The following is a 25071-nucleotide window of genomic DNA, read 5'->3' on the forward strand; positions in this document are numbered from 1 at the left end:
GCACCCTCATGACTATTAATTCTCTTAATCATAAGGCTTAATCAGAGTCGGGCTTACCTACGTTCTCCTCCTGCCCCACTGATGGTCTGTCTGATAACCAATGAGCCAACGTGACGTCCCTTCCCCCTACCCTCCTCTACCCCAAGAAGCAAAAACTGCTGCCAAACCCTGCCTGCTATCTGCCATACGCAGTGGGTGCCACTCGGACTCTGCTTCCGAGCTGTAAAATCTTCTATCCAATAAACTGCTGATGGCTGCTGCTGTCTCGGGGCTCTTGCTTCAGTGTCACGGCTGGGCAGTTGCACAGCCTGCCAGGCACAGCCCAGCACCCGTCTGCTGCCTCTTCCTCTCCACTCCCACCAGCCATGTCCTCATTACTTCACATATGCATTCAGAGATCAGTGTCCTTACGGTGGCAAAGCACATCATCTATGCTCACCAAACTGATCTAAAACAGTATTCCCAAACTTTAACATAGCTCAGAATCACCTGGAGGGCTGTTTCAATCACATACCGCACCCCCAAGCATGTTTTAATTTAATGGATCTCAAGAGGAGCCTAACAATTTGCATATCAATAGTTCCTAGGTGAGGCTGATGAGGAGGAGAAGGGGAGGACAGAGGATGAGATGAGATGGTTGGATGGCATCACTGTCGCAATAGACATGAGTTTGAGTAAACTCTGGGAGTTGGTGATGGACAGAGAGGCCTGCCGTGCTGCAGTCCATGGGGTTGCAAAGAGTCGGACACAACTGAGCAACTGAACTGAGGTTGATGAGGTTCCAGGGACCACTCTTAGAGAAACAATGCTCCTAAACGTCACCTCCAACTCTAACACAATCAGTGATTTCCCATTTCTTCCACATTAAACTTAAAACTCCTTAACCTGGTACTTTGGATTCTTCCTAAAGCTGGTATCTTCCTCTCACCTCAAAACAACATTTCTCTGATCTCGCATGAAGCCCTGTTCCAGTCCAGCTGGTCTACTTAAATATCACCCAGCGCATCAGGCACTCCCACTTTCCTGCCTTGATCATGTACAGAAAGTCTTTCCAGCTCCGATCACTTGCTCAAGCTCAGCCTTTTCACTGAGTACCCTAACCTCACATTCTCCATGGAGCCAGCCCCCATCAGACCTCTTGCTCAAGCTCAGCCTTTTCACTGAGTACCCTAACCTCACATTCTCCATGGAGCCAGCCCCCATCAGACCTCTTGCTCAAGCTCAGCCTTTTCACTGAGTACCCCAAGCCCACATACTCCATGGAGCCAGCCCCCATCAGACCTCTTGCTCAAGCTCAGCCTTTTCACTGAGTACCCCAAGCCCACCTTCTCCACGTAGCCAGCCCCCATAAGACCTCTTCCTCAAGCTCAGCCTTTTCACTGAGTACCCCAACCCCACCTTCTCCATGGAGCCAGCCCCCATCAGACCACTTGCTGAAGCTCAGCCTTTTCACTGAGTACCCCAAGCCCACATTCTCCATGGAGCCAGCACCCATCAGACCTCTTCCTCAAGCTCAGCCTTTTCACTGAGTACCCCAAGCCCACATTCTCCATGGAGCCAGGCCCCATCAGACCTCCTCCTCAAGCTCAGCCTTTTCACTGAGTACCCCAACCCCACCTGCTCCATGGAGCCAGCCCCAATCAGACCTCTTGCTCAAGCTCAGCCTTTTCACTGAGTACCCCAAGCCCACCTTCTCCACAGAGCCAGCACCCATCAGACCTGTTGTTCAAGCTTAGCCTTTTCACTGAGTACCCCAAGCCCACCTTCTCCACAGAGCCAGCCCCCATCAGACCGCTGCTGCCTCTCCTAGACTTCTAGAGCGTTAACTCTCCAAGTTGCTGGTTGAATCCAAAGTGCATTGACTTCAGAGCCAGAGCCTCTCTGAGTATGACTCCTGGTTCTTTCATTAGCTGTGCAATTTGACTAGTTACATAGCCCTTCTGAACCTGTTTCTCCCTCCATAAAAGAACAATAATAATACCTATTTCCATAGGTTGTATAAAGAATTAATCAAAACAAAATTTTTAAGCCTTCTAAGAAGTAAAAACAAAGTATGCTTAATAAATGTCAATTTCTTATCTTGGTCCCTTCTCCCAATCATGCATTTAGCATGAAATATAAAATATATTACATTAATCATACATATTGTAAGCTTACTTTCCTCTCTTTTAGCCAGATAGAAATTTCCAAGGAACCAAAAACATGTCTAATTCATCTGAGCAACCATAGTGCCTGACAAATTCTGGAGAGGGTGGGATGATTTGGGAGAATGGCATTCTATCATGTATACTATCATGTAAGAATTGAATCGCCAGTCTATGTCTGACGCAGGATACAGCATGCTTGGGGCTGGTGCATGGGGATGACCCACAGAGATGTTATGGGGAGGGAGGTGGGAGGGGGTTTCATGTTTGGGAACACATGTAAGAATTAAAGATTTTAAAATTAAATTTAAAAAAATTAATTAAAAAAAATCTGAGTAACAGGTAAGCTTTCACTAAACATTTAGTAAAAAATATGATTAATTTGAGAAATAACGTAAGGCAAGTGGTTCCATAGAGCAGCTCTTCTCTGCAGAGCTTAAGTCTCTTACAATTACTTTTATCGTAAATGTCTTCCTATGACAAGGCAAACTGTACTTTACACACAGGAAAACTAAAACAGATCTAATGAGAATCCCTATTAGATAGTCCCCACTTGATACTTAATACTGAACAAGAGAAAAGTCATTATAAAAGCATCAATGAAGGACAAATCTTCTCTTTGAAGTCAATTTGAACACAAAAACACTAATAATGGGAACACAGAGAAATAATGACAAAAAGCCCACAGATAATGCTGCAGCAAGTAATGGGCTGCCTTTTGAGGACCTCTTTCATGTAACCACGTGACCGTTGTACTTCCAAAACAGCTGACACATATTGCTAACTCTACTGACAGATGTTAAGTCATGATGTCGGTAAAACACATTGCCTGTCCTTTAGGAGATTCTCTAATTTTTAAATCAAGCAGAAACAAATGACAGCTTCTATTCTGTTCTCCAGAGTTACTGACTTCTACACTATTCCTAAACAGAATCCAGTATAACCCACTGGCATAGGGCTAAGGGTGACAGAAAAAAGATATAACCTGGCAAATTGGCATCTGGATATTTCCCTCCAAATACAGAGCAAAGTGCCCTAAAAGTTCAAGTTATTTTAAATTCACTATACAGAGGATACACAGTTTGATCAGAGAGCCCTAGGGATTGGGTCACCTGATTTGTTGTAAGAGCAATCTGCCATAACTGATCACATAAACTCAGACAAGTTGATTCCTCCAATAGTCATTTCCTGAGTGGCCACTATATATCAAATATTATACAAGATGATGGGGATACCAAGGTCAAGTGTTTAATCCATGTTATCCTGGAACTTACAGTCTAGTGTAGAGTCAGACAGTTGGAGAAGACTGTACAGTTGTTCACCAAACTCGTTTTCCTTTCATGGTGAGCATGAAAACAGACCAAATTTCCTGGCCTCCACATAACTCCACATTGTGGACATAGAATGTGAGCAGTGAGGTATGTCATACCCAGGCCTGACCACAGAAAGCCTCACCTTTGATTATTGACTTTCTCTCTCCATCTCCTTATTTGCCAGTTGGCTGCTAGGGACCCTGCCAAGGACTCTGATTTCTTAGAGGTGATGGAGCCACAAGATGGGAGCAAAAGGCCACCTGCTGAACACTCTCTTGGAACTATTATGTGAACAAGAAAGAAATTTCTATTGTGTTAAGTGGCTAATTTGTTTGTTACAACAACACTTGAAGTGAAAGTGAAAATTGCTCAGTTGTGTCCGACTCTTTGCCATCCTGTGGACTGTACAGTCCATGGAATTCTCCAGGCCAGAATACTGGAGTGGGTGCCATTTCCCTTTTCCAGGGGATTTTTCCAATCCAGGGATCAAACCCAGGTCTCCTGCATTGCAGGTGGATTCTTTACCAGCTGAGCCACAAGGGAAGCCCAAGAATACTGGAGTGGGTAGCCTATCCCTTCTCCAGGGGGTCTTTCCCACCCAGGAAAGAACTGGGGTCTCCTGGATTGCAGGCAGATTCTTTACCATCTGAACTATCAGGGAAGCCTTACAACACTTGATCTACCATACCAAAGCATGAACTCAAACTACCTCCAAGGCAATATGATACAGAGTATGCATAGCATGACATGGGATACCCAAAAGAGGCAGCTCACCTGAGCTGAAGCTGGATATTGGGAAGGGCTCCTCAGAAGAAGTGCTTAAAATGAATCTTGAAGGACAGTGTGAGACAGTGAGAAAGGGAATAGAAGGTTGCAGAGGAGAAAGCATTTGCAAAGTCATGAAACTCTGAGGAAATGGGCTGCATTGGGGAAGTCTTAGTGATTCCTGACAATACGTATTTGCTAAAATGACAGACAAAGAGCAGAACCTAGGAGATGTAGTAGCTACTAGAAATGATGGATAGGGGAAGAGGAAAAAATGATCACGAACCATCTAACTTTAGAAGGCAGAAGAGATGGCACTGAGATAGAAAATGCAGGAGAAAAACGTGAAAGAATGAGTTCAATTTTGAAAAAGAAAGAAATTGAGATAGCTATGGAACACCCAAAAGGTGAATCAGCAGGTACTTGGACATGCAGACCTAGAGTTCAGGCAGTGGTATGGACAGGAGAGGTGAGTTTGGAAAGGGCCATTGCATAGGTGCTGGCTGAAGCCAGAAGCAGGGTGGGATGGCTCGGGTAGAATACTCATAGCGAGAAGCCAGAGAAACAGGAAAGGAAAAAGGAAAGCGGGAAAGAGGGAAGGAGCAAGAAGAAGAATATGAGAAAGAAGTTACAGATGCTAGAGACTGAAAAAAAAGCAGCAGTCCCACTGCTGGGCACACACTGAGGAAACCAGAAATGAAAGAGACACATGTACCCCAATGTTCATCGCAGCACTGTTTATAATAGCCAGGACATGGAAGTAACCTAGATGTCCATCAGCAGATGAATGGATAAGAAAGCTGTGGTACATATACACAATGGGGTATTATTCAGCCATTAAAAAGAATACATTTGAATCATTTCTAATGAGATGGATAAAACTGGAGCCTATTATACAGAGTGAAGTAAGCCAGAAAGAAAAACACCAATACAGTGTACTAATGCATATATATGGAATTTAGAAAGATGGTAACGATAACCCAGTATGTGAGACAGCAAAAGAGACACAGATGTATGGAACAGTCTTTTGGACTCTGTGGGAGAGGGACAGGGTGGTATGATTTGGGAGAATGGCATTGAAACATGTATAATATCATATACAAAACGAATCGCCAGTCCAGGTTTGATGCATGATACAGGATGCTTGGGGCTGGTGCACTGGGATGACCCAGAGGGATGGTACAGGGAGGGAGGAGGGATGGGGGTTCAGGATGGGGAACATGTGTATACCTGTGGCGGATTCATGTTGATGTATGGCAAAACCAATACAATATTGTAAAGTAATTAACCTCCAATTAAAATAAATAAATATACATTTTAAAAAAGCAGTCAATAGTAAGAAACATTTCAGAGTGGTGAAATAAGAGGACAGCCTGAAAAATGTCCACTGTATTCAATTAGGCAGCTATTTGTGACCTTAGCAAGTTCTATTTCAGTATCAAGAAGAGCTAAGTTAAGATGGTCTGGAGAGCAAATGAGGGATAAAGAATTACAGACTGGAATACAGAATATTCTATATTAAAAAAACTGGTTTCTAAAAAACAATTAGCTCAAAGTGGGGAGACAGAGAGAGAGTTTGTTTCTCTGATTTTCACTTTTCAACACTTAAACATGTTAACATGCTGAATTCTCTGAACTTTTATTTCTCTGTAAAATGGGGATAATAAGGCATCTTCTTGGTCCATTGGATTGTTATCAGAACAAATAAGATGAAAGACAACATATGTGAAAGAGTCTAAAGTTCTACATAAACAGCAATGTTATTTTGTGTTTATAAATGTTGAAAATATAGTTATAAAAGTTAAGGGCCATTGAAATGTGGCTGGCCATAAAATTAATGAAAAATTATAATCAGTCTAGATCTAGAAATATTAAGCAAAATGCCTTTTGAATACACACTACATGTTGGCAACCCCAAATCTTAGAGACTAATGACACAGGCTAATTTTGCTGGACAAATTTCTGCTGGTGCATCTAGGTTACAGCCTGAGTTTCCAGATGTCTTCGTTGTAACAGGGGAAAAAAAAAAAAAAGGCCAGTGAACCCGGGCAAATTGCTGTGCATTAAATCATCTGGAAATTTTTTAGTCTTATGAGTAGTAGTTTTTAAATAAATGTTTCTGGCATTTACCCAGTTTCGCAAAGCAACAGACTAGCCCCATAATTTAGGTCTCACGACCAGTGAAACCATGGTGAATGGCCACAAGCTGCTGAGTATGTTATTCTAAGGAGTGACTGAAGTATTCTGGGAAGTGAGCTGGCCATCTCAGGACTTCCCGCCTGGGAAGACTAACCATCTGAAACAATATGGCCCAATCAGTATTTCACTAGTCACCAAACTTTTAAGGACTCTACAAAGAGCATTATTTTAAGTACTATGACATCACTGTAACTAGGTTTTCTCTCTTAAAACTTGTAACAAGTGGTTTTAGCATGCCCCAACTTCCTCCCCTGGGAAGATATCTTATACCCTGTAAAAGAAAAATCTCCTTTTCCTTTTCTGCACACTTTTGAACAACTCTGATTAGGCTCTGATGTCTCCTCAGTTATTTTCAAGGACATAGGGTGGTAATTGAGGTCAAGCAGCTGTGACTCCAGTGCCAAAGAACAATTGTGCAGAATACAGAAGCCTTCCTTTACAAAAGATACTAAGGATCTAGTCTTGAGACCCAAATAAACTCTGTTTGCAATTACTTTTGCATGTTTCTTTTACCTTAAACAGACCAAGCTACAAGACTAAAATGGTGTTTCTTTTATCCATGTTTCTCAAATATTTTATTCTTGATATAGGACACTACCTTATGCAGCTATTAAACTGGCCCAATGTCTCCAGGTCAGTTTTTAGTACTTTTATCTACTACAATGCTAAATTTCCTCCTAGGGCTGAGGGTCAATAAAGTGCTTTGCAAATACCTCAATCAGAAATACAAAGAAAAAGACAAAGCTTCCATTGCCCTCAAAATAGACCTTTAGAGAAAATTGAGTATCTTTCATAAGTTTACCTCAATCTTAAAATAATTTTGTAAAAGTATTGTCATTAATTATCACCAATTAATAGAGTAGAATCCTGAGGCCCAGGAGATTTAAGAATATTCCAAGGTGGTATGAGATTAATAGGTATAAACTACTATGTATAAAATAAAGAAGGAACAAAAATATATTGTATAGCACAGGGAATTATAGGCATTATCTTGTAATAACTTATGGAGTGCGATCTGCAAAAACACTGACTCATTTTGCTGTACGTCTGAAACTAATACAATACTGTAAGTCAACTATACTTCAATTAAAAAAAAGAACATTCCCAAGGCCTCTTAGTTCTTTAGAAGCAGAACCAGGTCTATATCCAAGGTCCTCTGCTGCCTCAACGCTTTCCACTACACCACAGATGGCCCCCATCATGTTACCCACTTTATTTGTAGTTCACTTCTCTAGCAACAATGGACGGAGAAAGCAATGGCACCCCACTCCAGTACTCTTGCCAGGAAAAATCCCATGGACAGAGGAGCCTGGTAGGCTGCAGTCCATGGGGTCTCTAGGAGTCGGACATGACTGAGCAACTTCACTTTCACTTTTCTCTTTCATGCATTGGAGAAGGAAATGGCAAACCACTCTAGTGTTCTTGCCTGAAGAATCCCAGGGACGGGGGAACCTGGTGGGCTGCCGTCTCTGGGGTAGCACAGAGTCAGACATGACTGAAGTGACTTAGCAGCAGCAGCAGCAACAATGGAAAAAAGCCTGGCTTCCTCTGAAGTCATTAGGAATCTTTGATGAAATGCAGACGTGAATTCAGTTCTCCCTCCAATGAAAATACATAAAACATACTGGTTATATAAGGAATGTTATGGGATCATCGTGGATGTAGAAAACTTTTTAAAGGAATGCACCAATGATGCTTGGAATCCTGAAAAGGCCAAAGAAGATACTACAAACAAATAACCAAATGTGTAATGGGGGAAAATTCCATGAACAATCAGTATTTTCACTTGACTAGTTTGTTTTTATTTTGTAAGGGCTTCTCTTTGATGGAAAACCCTGGTTTTTTAAAGCATTTCAAATGAACTTGATGACCAACCTGTAGATGGAGAAGGAAGCCACGGATCGAATGAGGGATGCCAAAGCCCCCACTTTGGCAGCTTCTACCGCCCCCTCCATGCGGTACTGCACTGCTGCAGAATAGTTGGTATAAGGTTGATTGTAAACGACGATCTTCCCTTCTGCGTCTGGCCCCCTTCTCTTCAGTTCATCGAAAGAGGTCACCACCAGAACTTCCGCAGTAATGCCTACAAATTAAAGTCATGCAAGATTAACGCCTGGTTTCCGATCAGCCAGGTTGAACTGGCACACAAAAGGTCACACATGCTCTGTCCACTACATCTGGCAAACCGGTTTGCAAAGATCAAAGTTTCAGAGCCATTTGCTATGGGAGAAAGACTGTGGGGGTTAGCCAGTTTCCCAAGAAAGAGAAAAGGCATTCAAAACATTTAATATACGACTCATTAGGTTTTTCAACTCGCTTGACCAGCTGCTATTAAATCACAAATTGCTTGCAAAGATGTCTTTTTTTGGTCTCTTTCCCACCCTAACAGGTCATGAGTTTCACAAAATGACACTAATTATTTATTTAAAAAACAGATTTTAGAAAGCTTCCCTTGGGATTAATGAAACATATTTATCTTTTCATAAAACTATTTTGATATGTGGCTAAACAACATTCACTGACGTCATACAAAGGATGGCAGTTTATAAAAAAAATATTCTTAGGAACCAATGATTTTCATACTTCCAATTTTTAACAAATAGTTAATGTAACTTCTCCCAAGAGCCACAAAAAGTCAGCTTGTTTTCTTTTCTTCTTTGTACTGAATCTTTTTAAAGAATGTGAAAACTGCCCATGTCTCGATTTATAGGACTTGTTCATTACCAAATATATCACTATTCTTCACCTAAAAATTCTGAAGATGCTATGTAACTATTCTATAGTCCTCTTGTCTCATTTAGAAAGATGTGACATCTTTTTTCACACCACGAGTCTTGCCCAGATCTTCCTGATTAGGACAGGTTTCACAGCTTCTGAGAAGTCATTCAAAAACTGCCAGACCACTGAGGATTCAATTTGATGGAGTAGTTACAGTGACAAGAAAAAAAATATTTAGCAACAAAGGCCAGATGCAGTAGCTAAATATAACTATTTAAAGTAAAGAGGCAGGCGCCTACTGTTTTATAGCTTTAGCCAGGCAGTCATGAAATATGGCAGTAAAAACCCAAGTATCAACATGGATTTGGCATATTTCTTTAATCTTGCAAACTAGAGAATCAAGTTCTTCTGGAAGCTTAACATGTCATTAAAATAGTAACTGTTACTTGGAAAATCCTTTTTAAATACACTGCAGGTATGAGAGAATTCTTGCTTTCAACACAGCCCCACCACAATGGACCCTTTGAGCTGGCTGCTCTCTGCTTCTGGTTCCACCATCCAGACTGAATCTGTACCATCACTTTAAAGTGACTGACTACAGATCTATAAGTATGTCTCCACCAACATTCAGAACTCAGAACTTAATTCATAATCTAAGGAAAGCAAATGTACAATTATGAAGAGTAAGGAAGCCACTAGCTTTTTCACATGATAATTATGTGTAAGAATACAAATAAAGGCTTGGCTAGACGGAGTTTGAGATTCATAACTTTTTGAAACCTGGAATTACCTTGAAATTTGACTGGCGTTATTGTTGGCATGTCACAGGAATTTTGTTGATGCTTTTCAGCTGTTTCTAATGAATAACAGATTCAATGGTCCACCCAAGGGGTGTCCCAGCAATGGGGTAATTTTGGTATCTGGATTGGAGCCACTAGAAATGAAGCCAAGTTTCTATAAATTTTCATTGGCCACTGCAAAATTAAAATCATACAAGGGGAGTACTTCACTAGGGTCTATGGTTCAAGTTCTTTTAACAAATGTGAGTGACAGAGTCCTAATGAGCCAAAACCTAACCTAGACATCAGTTGCCAGTGCAGAACACTAGAAGCAGCTATAGGTCAAAACCTGTCACCAAGACCTTGCAAGAAGTCTTCAAATTAACCCGCTTTCCTGAAAGCTTAGGGTCATCTCCGATTCCTCTGTCTCCTTCATCCTCCAGGTCCCATCAGTCCTCAGATGCTGAGACTCTTACTCCTTAAGGATCACCTGAAAGCAGGGCCTCTGCTCCGCCACATTACGCCTCTCACATCACTCTGGTGCCCTTCTGTTTGGACCATGAGTTCCTCCTCCTCCACCTCGCCACTGCTAGTGTCCCAGCCCCCAGCCCAGCTCCCTCAAATTAAACTTCCAGAGAGCTGCCAGGGTGAAGGACTCGGACTGCGGAAAAGTCAGAGCAGCCTGTGCCACCATCTCCCCGCCCCCTGCCCCCTCTGCCCATTACCTATCACTCCAAAGGAACCGTCAAAGCCTGTCTGTCTATATAGACATGGGCTCCCTTTTATTTTAAAGTAGGTCAATACTAAAGTTAAGAGTCCCCACTCTCACCACAGCAGTTCATTTCTCAGTGTCTTTGTTCACACTACAGTAGATATGTCTTGCTGACCCCATGCTCCCAGCTTCGTCACGTGACTAACACCTATTTATCCCTCAGATAAAAAATCTGTTTAAGAATCACTCCCTCAAACTCTACACAATATTCTGCAACAACCTGTATCAGGAAAGAACCTAAGAAAGAGTAGATATGTGAATATGTATGACTGATTCACTTTACTGTACACATGAGAGGGAGCCCGTGTCTATACAGACAGACAGGCTTTGAAACTAGCGCAACCTTGTAAACCAGCTATTCAGTTCAGTTCAGCTCAGTTGCTCAATCGTGTCCGACTCTGCAACCCCATGGACTGCAGCACGCCAGGCCTCTGTCCGTCACCAACTGCCGGAGATTACTCAAACTCATGTCCATTGAGTTGGTGACGCCACCCAGCCATCTCATCCTCTGTCAACTATACTCCAATAAATATAAAATTTAGATAAGACATAGAAAAAAAAAAGAATCATCACTTTAGGGAGCATTCTCGAGGCCTCTGGCTTCTTTGTGTCACCCCCTCCCTCTACCTGCAGGAAGTCTTGCTAGTGAGTGAGCCACTCAACTCTTGACTTTCAGTCTCCTGGACATACCCAGGCACTAGACAATGTTGTTGTTTAGTTGCTCAGTCATGCCTGACTCTTCACAACCCCATGGAATGTAGCCCTCCAGGCTCCTCTGTCCATGGGATTTCCCTGGCAAGAATACTGGAGTGGGTTGCCATTTCCTTCTCCAGGGGATCTTCTCAGCTCAGGGATCAAACCCAGGGGTCCTTCATTATCAGGCAGATTTTTTTTTACCACTGAGCCACCAGGAATGCCTAAGAGACAATGAAACTTTGCTTATTTATGATTGACAATACCACCTAAACCAGGAACTCTTCAGGGTCTGGGTCTGTGTTTACCTTGGTTTGTATCTCCTGGGCCTAACATAGTGCTCAGCGTGTGTGTAGGCAGCCAGTCAATAAGCTTCCCTCAAATGGCACTGCTCCAAATAAGGGGCCATTGACTGGATCTGAAGCATTTCCATAGAAGCGCAATTTTATCTTTAAAGTTTGAGAGCACTTCTCCCACAATAACTCAGCAGTCTGACTCTCTGACCACCCAGAGCACAGCTGCACAACAATAACCAAGCGAAAAAGGCCTTGAGGCAGTCAGAACAGAAATATAAACCCCAAGTATAAAAACTCAGGCACTTGAACCTAAGGAAGCTCTTCTGCTCTTAAAGCCTAGTTACCCTTATTTATATAAAATTCTAAATCTAGTGCTTAAACCTATGAACTATGGGAAACAATGTATCAAAAAGAAGAGAGAGAGGTTTGGAAGCTGATAGCAGTACCACAGGGGGAGAAAAGGCAATGTCAGAGACAGGAACATGAAACATAACAAATATGCACTTACTGACATTTTTGCAGTATCAGAAACGTTCTGTGTCTGGGCTAATGGCAGCCATTAGACACGTGGCTACGGCACGTTATTTATGCGTTTACTTGGCTGCACCAGGTCTTGGTTGTGGCAGGAGTTTTGGTCTACATTTTGGCAGGCAGGCTCTTAAATGCAGCAGAGAAACTCTTAGCTGGGGCATGAGGGATCTAGTTCCCCGACCAGGGATCAAACCCAGGCCCTCTGCATTGGGATTGCAGAGTCTTAGCCACTGGACTACCAGCGGGGTCCCCCGAACACTTTAAATGTGACCAATGGGACTCGGAAACTGAATTTTTAATGCCATTTCTTTTAATCAACTTATACTCAAATTTAGATAGCCACATGTAAATAGTGGCTACTGTGTAGAATGGCACCGGAGCAGGAACAGACGTGGCCATCACGGCAGGGCCTCCTAGAGCAGCCTGTATTCAGTACCCACTGTTTGGGAAGTCAGGGTGTGTACAAAAATACTTATTTTTTGCTCAAAATGAATAAAATGAAACCAGGCCATCTGGAAAACCTCACTCTTCCATATTAGTTGCGTTTTGACACGTTACACAAAGGAAATCCTTCTGCTCTCCTACAAATCAGCAGGCTGCTATTCTTTTCTCTCCTCTCTGCTCCCTTCTTTTCATGCCCTCATTCTTAAAACTAGTATATGAAAACCTCAAACATAAAACCATTATCAGGTGTCCTGAACTCCTTATTAATAATTGTAACCCACCCCCATCTCTCTTTTCTAGCTTAATTTTTCAATAGCAGTTGTCAGCTTCCAGCTGCTTCTACTACAGTAATGTAAGCTCCATGAGGTGGGGGTGGGAGGGTTAGGGTAGAAATTCTTGTCTGCCTTATTCATTAATATTATCAAAATGCCTTAAGTGGTACCTGACAGGTAATATGTGAAATTTACTCATACACACTCATAGACACAAATGCACACATGTACACATGCATATACAGAATGAAATAAAGAGAAACCAAATAATAAAAGTGTAATAATACCCCATCCATGATCACTCCCTTAAAATGTATACTTCCAAGGAACTTATATATTTCTGTAAGTGAGTATAATTGATAAAATAATAATAGTGATATTTGAGTTTAAACCAGTGTTCATAGCAACTCTGCAAAGTAGTCATTAGGAACACGAAGTGCATAGAAATAAATTTACACAACTACGAGGTGCTGAAACTAAAACTTGAATTATCGGTCATCTGAATTCAAGGGTCATGCTCTTCCTATTAACATCATTGCTATCTTCTTTTGAAATGTAAAACATATCAAAAGAAAAGCTCTGGATTTTCATCTGAAGAGGAATAAGAAACATAAGTAAGTATATAAAAAGCTGCCTAAAGTTATCCTTTATTTTTCCTTCATCTTGTTCATACATCAGAGCACTGTTATCACACTAGGTCCCCCAATCTTCTCACGGGGGAGTTGTGAGGGATGTTTTACTCTAGGACAAGAGCCATCAAACTCTTAGAGTGATGAAAAGAATGGTGGTAGTTAATTCTGAAGGAAATGTAAGACTGAAGGTACAAGTATTCATATTATAAAGTGATTCTCTTAGCTAAAGCTGATTATATTATAAAACTAGTATAAAAAGCCTCAGGTTCCCTTCCATTCTCCACTTCTAGTTTTCCATTTCTAAATTTCAAAATTGATTCACTGATTTTTTTAAACGCCTCACCCTGTGCATAGCTAGTGCTGCAGTTTTCTTGCAGAGACGACAGACGCTGACTGCTGTGGTGCTGGCTGGGATCATTTATTCTATGGAAAATTTGATACAGAGACATAAATCTCAGTCTCTTCTGCCCTGATTCCTCCCGAGAACAGTTAAGAGTAGGAAGATAGTGACGTGAGAATTTCATAATGTTTTCTATTATTAAAAGGAAAAGATTACAGACAGAAAAACATGTCTCTGGGGCTCAATTCAAAGTGGGAAATCTCAGGAAATGGATTCTGATTTCAAAAGACTTAACCCCAAATAAGAATTACTCCAGCCCCACCTAAAAGAAAGCCTAGTGTCTCACTCTTCACCACGTAATCTTATACCAAGTGTGCTATACAAGGCTACTAGGTCCAGTGGAATGGTTGGTTTTCCTGAATTCAATTACAGAAAAAAAGGATAAGAGCTGTTCTTGGAAATCTGATGTTTTGGCCTGAAGTGGTAAGGAAATTGCAAACTCATGACAAGGCAAATAAAAAGAACTTCAGAACAGTCCTTTCTGAGCATCCATCTTTTGGGGGAGAAGATGATAATGATTATGCACCAACCTTTCCATGGAAGAACAAGCATTAAAGATTCAAAGTTATTGAAAAAATTTATAGCCCTCCTACTGGGTGGGATTTGTGTTGAGCATTGGGGATAATAGGAACTTTAAGTTCCATTTCTGTCCTCAAAAGTTGTATAATCTGGGGAAGAAAAATAGGTAAATAATAACTTTAAAAAGCACAGGATGTCACAAGTGCTGAAAGTACAGAGTAAAATTTCATGAAAAAAGTAACATAAATCCATATCAATTCTGATAGGGGGAAATCTTGCAAGTATCCCAATAAGATAAAACTTTAAGTGGGACTTAAAAGATTTCAGTAGGCTGAAAATAAAGAAAAGGGCATTCCCAGGTAAAGAACAAAAAAGGTGAAACATCTATTCAAATTCAGTGAATAGACTTCCTGCCAGGTCCCAAAAAAACAGATAGTGGGACACTCTAAAATCTTCTAATTGTTAACCGAGATATTTATGGACCCCTATCATTCTTCGAATTCTAAGAAGACAAGTAGAAGACTCTCCTTGAAATAATTTTCAGGAAAATATGGTTAAACTAAGCTATTATCTTATGAAAAAGTTGGCTTAAAGCTCAATATTCAGAACACTAAGATCACGGCATCCGGTCCCATCACTTCATGGCAAACAGATGGGGAAACAGTGGAAACAGTGTCAGACTTTATTTTTAGGGGTTCCAAAATCACTACAGATGGTGACTGCAGTAGTGAAATTAAAAGACATTTACTCCTTGGAAGGAAAGTTATGACCAACCTAGACAGCATATTAAAAGGCAGAGACATTACTTTGCCAACAAAGGTCCGTCTAGTCAAAGCTATGGCTTTTCCAGGAGTCATGTATGGATGTGAGAGTTGGACTATAGATAAAGCTGAGCATGAAAGAATTAATGTTTTTGAACTGTTGTGTTGGAGAAGACTCTTGAGAGCCCCTTGGACTGCAAGGAGATCCAACCAGGCCATCCTAAATGAAATCAGTCCTGGATATTCATTGGAAGGACTGATGCTGAAGCTGAAACTCCAATACTTTGGCCACCTGATGCGAAGAACTGACTCACTGGAAAAGACACTGATGCTCGGAAAGATTGAAGGTGGGAGGAAAAGGGACGACAGAGGATGAGATGGTTGGATGGCATCACCGACTCAATGGACATGAGTTTGAGTAAACTCTGGGAGTTAGTGATAGACAGGGAGGTCCGGCGTGCTGCAGTCAATGGGGTCGCAAAGAGTTGGACATGACTGAGCGACTGAATTGAACTGAAGCTATTATCTGAGTGAAAGTTAGAAGAGCAAGAGGCAAAACACTGCTGCAGTGACAGAATCGCCCTATCCACACTGGCCTCCGAGAGCCGGCTCCAATCAAACCTTGTCTGTCCGCCTTGCAAGTGAGCCCGGACCTGACTTCATCACAATCCAAGGACACAATAAATTCTCACCATTTCGTTTGTTCAACATCACAGCATGCCACAAGCTGTCTTTCCACACTAACACTTGAGGATGCGCCACAAGCAAAGTAGCTGGTCTACCTTGACCTCTAAAATACAGAGTTTGCACGTTTTGTCTTTTGCCGGAGAGGTACCTACCCCAGGACCACTATTTTTAATCAACATGCAATGTAGGCCACTCAGGTTGTCCAGAGACCCAACTCAGCAACACCCTTAGCCACAGCATACAGCACAGACCAGTCCTTAGCAATCTGATCACTTAGAATCCAAACTGCTTCCACAGCAGGCAAGGCAGTCACACAATTAGGCACCTTGATCAACCTTAGGGATTATCAAAGGGAGCATTCATAGCCTAGCACATGAGGTGCCCTGTGTTTGAAACACAGTTGCTTGAAACATGGTTGGTTTGAAACATGTCTGAAATGGTAGCCTTCTCCCCAGCCCCTGGTATTTCCTTGTAATGGGGATGGGTGTGGGTGAGCGAGGGCTTTCGCCAAAACCAATTATCTAATATGTCTGGTAAAGTGAGCAGCTGCAAGATACTGTGCACCTTGGTCAGCTTCCAGTGGTATGTAAGGAATAAAATCCACAGGCCTCAGTATAGTGGAGATAGAGAGGTGAGTTTCTATAGACTAAAGCAGGATTCGTCTTAGCTTTGCTGAGAAGGTGTGTTGTTAGTTGCTCAGTCGTGTCTGACTCTTTGTGACCCCATAGTCCGCCTGGCTCCTCTGTCCATAGTATTTCCCAGGCAAGAATACTGGAGTGGGTTGCCATTTCCTTCTCCAGGGAAACTTCACGAGATCAAACCCGGGTCTTCTGCACTGCAAACACATTCTCTACCATCTGAGCCACCAGGGAAGTCCTTGCAATCCCAGGAATGAGTGTTGAGGGACTACGGGACATTGGCAGGGAGGCTGGGGTGAGGTGGAAGGGAGGAGAGTACTGTGATTCCAGTATGGACATGGAACAGACCGGTTCCAAATAGGAAAAGGAGTATGTCAAGGCTGTATATTGTCATCCTGCTTATTTAACTTCTATGCAGAGTTATCATGAGAAACGCTGGGCTGGAAGAAGCACAAGCTGGAATCAAGATTGCCAGGAGAAATATCAACAACCTCAGATATGCAGATGACACCACCCTTATGGCAGAAAGTGAAGAGGAACTAAAAAGCCTCTTGATGAAAGTGAAAGAGGAGAGTGAAAAAGTTGGCTTAAAGCTCAACATTCAGAAAACGAAGATCGTGGCATCCGGTCTCATAACTTCATGGGAAATAGATGGGGAAACAGTGGAAACAATGTCAGACTTTATTTTTCTGGGCTCCAAAATCACTGCAGATGGTGACTGTGGCCATGAAATTAAAAGACACTTACTCCTTGGAAGAAAAGTTATGACCAACCTAGATAGTATATTCAAAAGCAGAGGCATTACTTTGCTGACTAAGGTCCGTCTAGTCAAGGCTGTGGTTTTTCCAGTAGTCATGTATGGATGTGAGAGTTGGACTGTGAAGAAGGCAGAGCGCTGAAGAATTGATGCTTTTGAACTGTGGTGTTGGAGAAGACTCTTGAGAGTCCCTGGGACTGCAAGGAGATCCAACCAGTACATTCTGAAGGAGATCAGCCCTGGGATTTCTTTGGAAGGAATGATGCTAAAGCTGAAACTCCAGTACTTTGGCCACCTCATGCGAAAAGTTGACTCATTAGAAAAGACTCTGATGCTGGGAGGGATTGGGGGCAGGAGGAGAAGGGGACAACAGAGGATGAGATGGCTGGATGGCATCACTGACTTGATGGACGTGAGTCTGGGTGAACTCTGGGAGTTGGTGATGGACAGGGAGGCCTGGCGTGCTGCGATTCATGGGGTCACAAAGAGTCGGACATGACTGAGCGACTGAATTGAACTGAACTGAGACAGTAAGGGAGAGGATAGCATGAGAGGAGACGGGCGGTATGTAGGCAACATCACACGGGAGCCCTGTAGCTGTACCATGGAAGGCATTTGGGTGGGGATCGAGAAGTCAGGCAAATTCAGATTTACATTTAGAAAACATCACTGGGCCCAGGGTGATGGAGCATTGGAGGAGGTAAGGAGGCGGGCTTGCACCACAGCCACATTCTGCCTGAGAGGTGACAGTGGCTTGGAGTAGCGTGGGGCAGTAGAGAAAAAGAACAATGAACCGACTTTGGGCAATAGTGTGGAAGGGACATCTTTCACTGTGATGGGGAGACTGACTTGGAGTTTTGCACTCCACTATCTGTACTGCCCAATCTACATAACGGTTTTCCTGGGGAAAGTTGTATACCAACTGAAATTTAGTGATCAAATCATTCAAAATGAAGACAATTTTGAAAATTTTTGTTTGTTTAATTTCTATTGAAGTATAGTTGACTTACAATATTGTGCTAGTTTCAGGTGAACAGCAAAATAAATCAGTCATACATATCTCACTTTTTTAGATTCTTTTCCCATATAGGTCATTACAGAGTTTCTTGTGCTATGCAGTAGGTTCTCTATTAGTTATCTATTTTACATATACTATACTAGTGTGCATATGTCAATTCCAATCCCTCAATTTATCCCTCTCCCCTTATCCCTTGCTAACCATAAAATTGTTTTCTATTTCTGTTTTATAGATAAAAATTTCACATGTAAGTGATACCATATGATATTTTTCTTTCTCCATCGAAATAATGTGAATCCTATTGGTAAAACAAGCATCTTACTCTCAAACTTTTTTACAAAGTGTTTATATATTACATTATATATATGTTATTCTTCACGATATACTTTAAATGGGGTATTTCTTTATCAGTAATAAGAAGTCTCCATCATTATATATTGGCTACAAGGCTCACTAGCCTTTGATCCGGAACAAGTTGCCCAACTTTCCCCAGCCTATAACATGAGAATCACAATATTGATACCACCAGGATTCGTGGGAGCACTGTATAAGATGATAGAGGTAAAAATTATTCTGTGTATTACAAAGCATTATAAGACAAGAGTAGGTATGCAAGGGGTCTGGACATACATAGAATAAGTATAAGCAATAAATATATGATTTATATAAAATTTCATTTCAAACGATTACCAGAAGTAAAACAAAAATAGTGGGTATGACTTCAACAAAGAGGGAGCCTCTTGGCTCGGAGCAGAGCTAGTCTTTATCAGGTCAGACAGCTCCAGAGGCTGTGTGACTTCTTGTCAATTTAGACTAAATTGATAACTTAGGCAGCATATCATAAAGAACTCAAGTCAGGCTAGGCAAAGAAGTTGAGTAGGTTTCATGGGTCTACTTGGCAGCAATAAGCACAGAAGGAGTGATGGGAGAGAGGAGGAAGGAAGGGACATTTTTAAGTAGCATCAGAAGAACAGGCCAAAACAGAAAAAGATGCCAGTAGCCCTATCTAAAATTACATCTGTGCTAAATTTGATGATTTCCTCTACGCTCTCTATTAAAAAAATGACCACCTACTCATCAATTGCCTTGTAAACTGCAGGGTATCTCTTGGAACACTGGGTTTGCCATGAGACTTGTTCTGGCCAGTGGAATGTGAGTGGCCAGGGTGTGTGGTCACAGCTGGGCGGGAAATGTAAGAGCTATTGTTAAGTTCTGACTGCCTTTGAAGAGCCCTTTACTTTCAGCCACGAGAATGGAGTGTCCCAGATGGGTTTTTCGTTCAGCCTGAATCCTGGGGTGATAAAAGATACCTGAGGTAGAAACAAAGGCATTACCAACTTAACATACATATTATATAAACATATATAAAATATATAATGCATATATAAATATATTTTAAATATATTATTTAAAAAGTTTATGTTTATAAATTTATGTTTTATATATGACATAAACCTTGGAACTTCCCAGGTGGCGCTTGTGGTAATGAACCCACCTGCCAAAGCAGAAGAGATAGAGATGTGGGTTCAAGACGCAGTGGGTCAGAAAATCCCTGGAGGAGGGCATGGCAACCCACTCCAGTATTCTTGCCTGGAGAATCCCGTGGACAGAGGAACCTGACGGGCCATAGTCCATAGGGTCGCAAAGAATTGACATGACTGAAGCAACTTCGCATGCATGCATGCATATGACACGAAATTTAGTGGTTGCAAGCCACAGAGATTTGGGAGTTGTGTATTATCATGCATTACTGAGGAAGAGCTGAGTGATGTAGGAGCCTTGAATTCCAAGTTTCTATCGGTATTTTACAATCTGCAGCTGATGACAGATAAGATATAGAATAAATATATTTAATGCCTTAGGGAAGACTGTTCAGTGAAAATTAGATAACTACTGTCTTCCTCCTATCAAACACCAAAGCGATCAAACACCAAACAGTAGAAAGAAAACAAATCTGAAGAAGAATTTAGTAAGCGTCAGTGATTTAACACACATAGACTAAATGCCAAAGAATTTTAAGTAGGAGATAAGCCCTAGAGATCATTAAAATACAGTCTTGGCAGCTCAGTTAGCTAACCCACCTGATGTTACTTCCAGAGAAACAAGAAGCCCTATTGCGCAGTTAAATAATTCTATATACTTTCAGGAGATTTCAATGTTTCATAGCTGAATGCATTTTCTAAATTCTATCCTCAAAAGTCAAGGGCAAAAATGATAGAAACTGGTGTGGTTATGTTTGTACCAAGTATAAAATAATGTTATTGTAGTGTTATATTAGAGATATAAAATAACTCTGTGACAATCTGGCATTCCAAAATGGGATTTTTGTAAAGCTATGTTTTGAAATGTTAACTGTCTTATGCTCTTCTTAGAGAAGTAAAAGTTAGGAAAAAAATACTGTAACCAAACAGAATATCTGCTCTCAATAATAAGAAACCTGGCTCAGGTTCATGATTAGTTTGATACAGCAATCTGCCTCTAAAAGAAGGTTCTAGAGACATGATTGAAATATCAGAATCATATGCATTACATGAGAAAATTTCCAGGATGCCGTTTATTAAAGTCCATTGACTGGAAGGACATAAACTCAGCTATCAATGTCAATCCCATTACAATTATAATTAAAAGCTATCACCATACAGTTTAAGCAGGAGTGATTTAAGCATAAAGGCATTAACCACATTTAATAGGTGAGAAAATATGAAGTTTCAGGAAGGAACAGGAAAGTTTAAAGTTCTTATCAAACTAGAAAGTGGCAGAATTTGAGTATATTTAGGTCAGACTGACTCCAAATCCATTCTCTTCTCACCCCATCCCACATAGATTCCCTCCCAATTAACTTAAGTAAGCATGTACTGATAAGCTTTCTAGGACTCTCTCCTCAGGTGCCAATAATCTTCGAAGGTGCCCAACAACTGGTCCTGTTCCACAAATCCCTGGACTTAGAAAGTGGAAAAGAAAAGCAAAAATGTTCTGAAGCCTCACAAATGAATAAGTACCATTAACTTTTCAAATATTCAAAGATCTTATGTTGCCTTTGGGATACCCAAATTCACTTATTCCCTATATCCTCTACCCTATTCCTTCCTGTTTTACAAATAACCCATCTTTCCATGCTCGGCCAAATATCTATCTGATTCAGCACATAACTGAATCAAACTAGACTCAACTTAAATAAGTGATGTTAGAGTGGGAGAGGTGTGTCTATATATACATATTTTTTGGTCATTCCATGTCATGTGGGATCTTAGTTCTCCAAGAACTGAACCCACACTCCCTGCAGCAGAAGCATGGAGTCTTAACCACTGGACCACTAGGGAAGTCCCTATATTTCCATTTTAAAAGAGATTTTCACCTACAATAATTTGTTTATTCAATAAATGTATTTGAGCCCTTCAAATATGCTAGGCCATTCCAAAGTGCTAAAGATACAATCAATGATATGGTGGTTTCACTAAATGAAGATTACATTCTAGTGGGTAGGGTCGGTAACCATCAAAACCAGCAAACATATTATAATTACAACTTAATACATGATGCTCTGCAATTGGAGTCCTTGGGACTTGATCTGGTCTGAAAGGATCTTGAAAATCTTCTAAGAAAAGGAAACATTTAGTTAAGAACCTGTGAGATGAACATACATTAAGCAGCTGGAGCAGGAGTGGAAAGGGAAAAATAAAATAGTCCCAGCTGACCAAATAGCATATGCAAAAGCTCTGAAGTGAGATGACATCCAAGGAAGTGAAAGAGGACCAGGGAGAGTGGTAGAGTGATACAAAATGAAGCTGGACAGGTAGAATGAACCAATTTGGGCAGAATCTTGAGGGCCACTTTAAGGAATTCGGGTATTTATTAATTAGTGGAAATAACTGAGAGGTTTTAAGTGTGAACAGTGATAATCCATCTTCTATTTTTCAAGATCATGTAGGACTGTATCCAAGGTGTTGATGACCTTGTAACTTCATGTCTCAAGCATTAAAGAAGAGTAAAACAAGGTTGTTATCACAACTTCTATTCAGCAATATACTAGACATCTTAACCAATGAAGCAAGACAAGAAAATAGATCAAATACTTAAGTACTGGAAGGAAAGAACAAGATGTCTTTATTTGAGAATGACATAATCATCTGTAGCTAATCTGAGAAAAATCCATAGACAAAATATTAGAGAAAATAGTCACACTGTTTATACAATCAATATACACAAATTAAAACATCCTACATACCAAGGAGATCCTGATGTTTAAAATGTAACAGAGAAAATTATGTTATTATTAATGGCAACAGAAATTAATGTGAAAAATTGTGAATATATCACAGAAAAAATCCATTCTTGTGCCCATATTGAGAATGGAAGCCAAAAATAGCCTGGAACATCTCAATAACAACAAAACACAGAGAGGGTATTGCTATATAGTATGACTTATTATAGAGCTTACATAATGAAAAAATGTAGTACTACTACTTGGAAAGAAAAAGAAACTAATGGAAAAGAATAGAGTCCAGAAATAGACCCACCCAGCGATGAAAGTTTGGTATATGATACAAGATGACAAAGAATACAACACTCCAATCAGTGGAGAAATGATAACTCATTCTATGAAAGATCCTAGAATAATATTAAACTACCCTCGACCTTCTAATATATAGAAAAATAAGTTATAGAGAGATCAAAGACATGAAAATCTTTTGAAATTTAACACAGATCAGTTCAGTCGCTCAGTCATGTCCAACTCTTTGAGACCCCATGAATCGCAGCATGCCAGGCCTCCCTGTCCATCACCAACTCCTGGAGTTCACCCAAACTCATGTCCATGGAGTCGGTGATGCCATCCAGCCATCTCATCCTCTGTCGTCCCCTTCTCCTCCTGCCCTCAATCCCTCCCAGCATCAGAGTCTTTACCAATGAGTCAACTCTTCGCATGAGGTGGCCAAAGTACTGGAGTTTCAGCTTTAGCATCATTCCTTCCAAAGAAATCCCAGGGCTGATCTCCTTCAGAATGGACTGGTTGGATCTCCTTGCAGTTCAAGGGACTCTCAAGAGTCTTCTCCAACACCACAGTTCAAAAGCATCAATTCTTCAGCACTCAGCCTTCTTCAGAGTCCAACTCTCACATCCATACGTGACCACAAGGAAAAACCATAGCCTTGACTAGACGGACCTTAGTCAGCAAAGTAATGTCTCTGCTTCTGAATATGGTATCTAGGTTGGTCATACTGGTGATACTGGCATAGAACTAGATAAACAGGCCAATGAAATAGAATAGAGAGCCCAAGGATAAAACCCTCGCAGATAAAGTCAACTGATCTTTGACAAGGATGTCAAGACAACTTGAACAGCTGATGTTGGGAAAACTAGATATCCACATGTGAAAGAGAAATTGAAAGTTTACCTTACACCTTATACAAAACTTAACTCAAAATGGATTAAAGAACTAAACATAGACTTGAAACTATAAAACTCCTGAAAGAAAACAGAAGGAAAGCTTGATTACATTAGACTGGGCAATGATTTCTAGGGTATGTTACCAAAAGGGCAGGCAACAAAAACAAAAATAGACAACTGGGACTACTTCAAACTTATACAATTTCTGTGTATCAAAGGACACAGTCAACAGAGTGAAAAGGCAACCTATAGAATGGGAGAAAATATTTGCAATTCATAATTGGGTAATATCCAGAATACATAAAAATATCCTATAACTCAACAACAACAACAGAACACAAAGTTAACCTGATTAACTGGTTAAAAAATGGGGAAAGACATGAATACACAAAAACACAATGAGATATTACCTCACATTCCTTAAGATGGCTACTATCACAATAACAAAAGATAACAAGTGTTCATAGGATAAGGAGAAACTAGAACTCCTGTGCACTCTGCAGTTCAATTCAGTTCATTTCAGTCACTCAGTAGTGTCTGACTCTTTGCGACCCCATGAACTGCAGCATGCCAGGCATCCCTGTCCATCACCAACTCCCGGAGTCCACCCAAACCTATGTCCATTGAGTCGGTGATGCCATCCAACCATCTCATCCTCTGTCGTCCTCTTCTCCTCCTGCCCCCAATCTTTCCCAGCATCAGGGTCTTTTTAAATGTGTCAGTTCTTTGCAAACACATCACCATTCCTCAAAAAATTAAAAACAGAGCTATCATATGATCCAGAAATTCCACATGTGGGAATATATTCAAAGGATTGAAAGCATGATCTCTAAGAGATATTTGGACACTCATGTTCATGCTAGTACTATTCACAATAGTCAAGAGGTGGAAGCAACCTAAATATCCATCAAGAGATGAACAGATGAACAAAATGTGGTATATACATGTAATGGAATAGTATTCAGCCTCAAAAAGGAAGGAAATGTTATCTCACGCTACATAGCTTACCTTGGTACATTATGCTAAGTGAAATAAAACCATCACACACACAAAAAGTAGTATATAATTTTACTTATATGACAATAATCAACTTCATAGAAATTGAAGGTAGAATGGTGGTAATCAGGGGCTAGAAGAGGAGAAAAAAGGGAATTATTGTTTAATGGGTATAGGTTTTCAGATTTGCAAGATAAAAAAGTTCTGGACATCTGTCTCACAATAATGTACATGTACTACCACTACTGAACTGTACACTTAGAAATGGCTAAGGTACCAAGTTGTACATTATGTGTTTTTCATCACAATTTAAAAATGTTTGAAGAAATTATACTAATATTTATTACATCAA

The 25071-nt window shown here is 40.8% G+C and overlaps 1 protein-coding gene across 4 annotated transcripts in view; it reads right to left on the minus strand.

Moving 5' to 3' along the window:
* The window catches only part of CPQ (carboxypeptidase Q), a 566361-nt gene that overhangs the window by 362996 nt on the left and 178294 nt on the right, over positions 1-25071 (minus strand). For all 4 annotated transcript variants that reach the window (XR_011145724.1, XM_068983905.1, XM_068983906.1 and 1 more), the window contains exon 3: positions 8297-8504. Coding sequence is in view for 3 of the 4 variants with exons in the window: in XM_068983905.1 (XP_068840006.1) it covers positions 8297-8504 (208 nt within the window). In the remaining variant the exon portion in view is untranslated. The remainder of the gene's footprint in view (positions 1-8296; positions 8505-25071) is intronic.

Source organism: Capricornis sumatraensis, chromosome 11, assembly GCF_032405125.1.
Source record: "Capricornis sumatraensis isolate serow.1 chromosome 11, serow.2, whole genome shotgun sequence".
Taxonomy (NCBI): domain Eukaryota; kingdom Metazoa; phylum Chordata; class Mammalia; order Artiodactyla; family Bovidae; genus Capricornis; species Capricornis sumatraensis.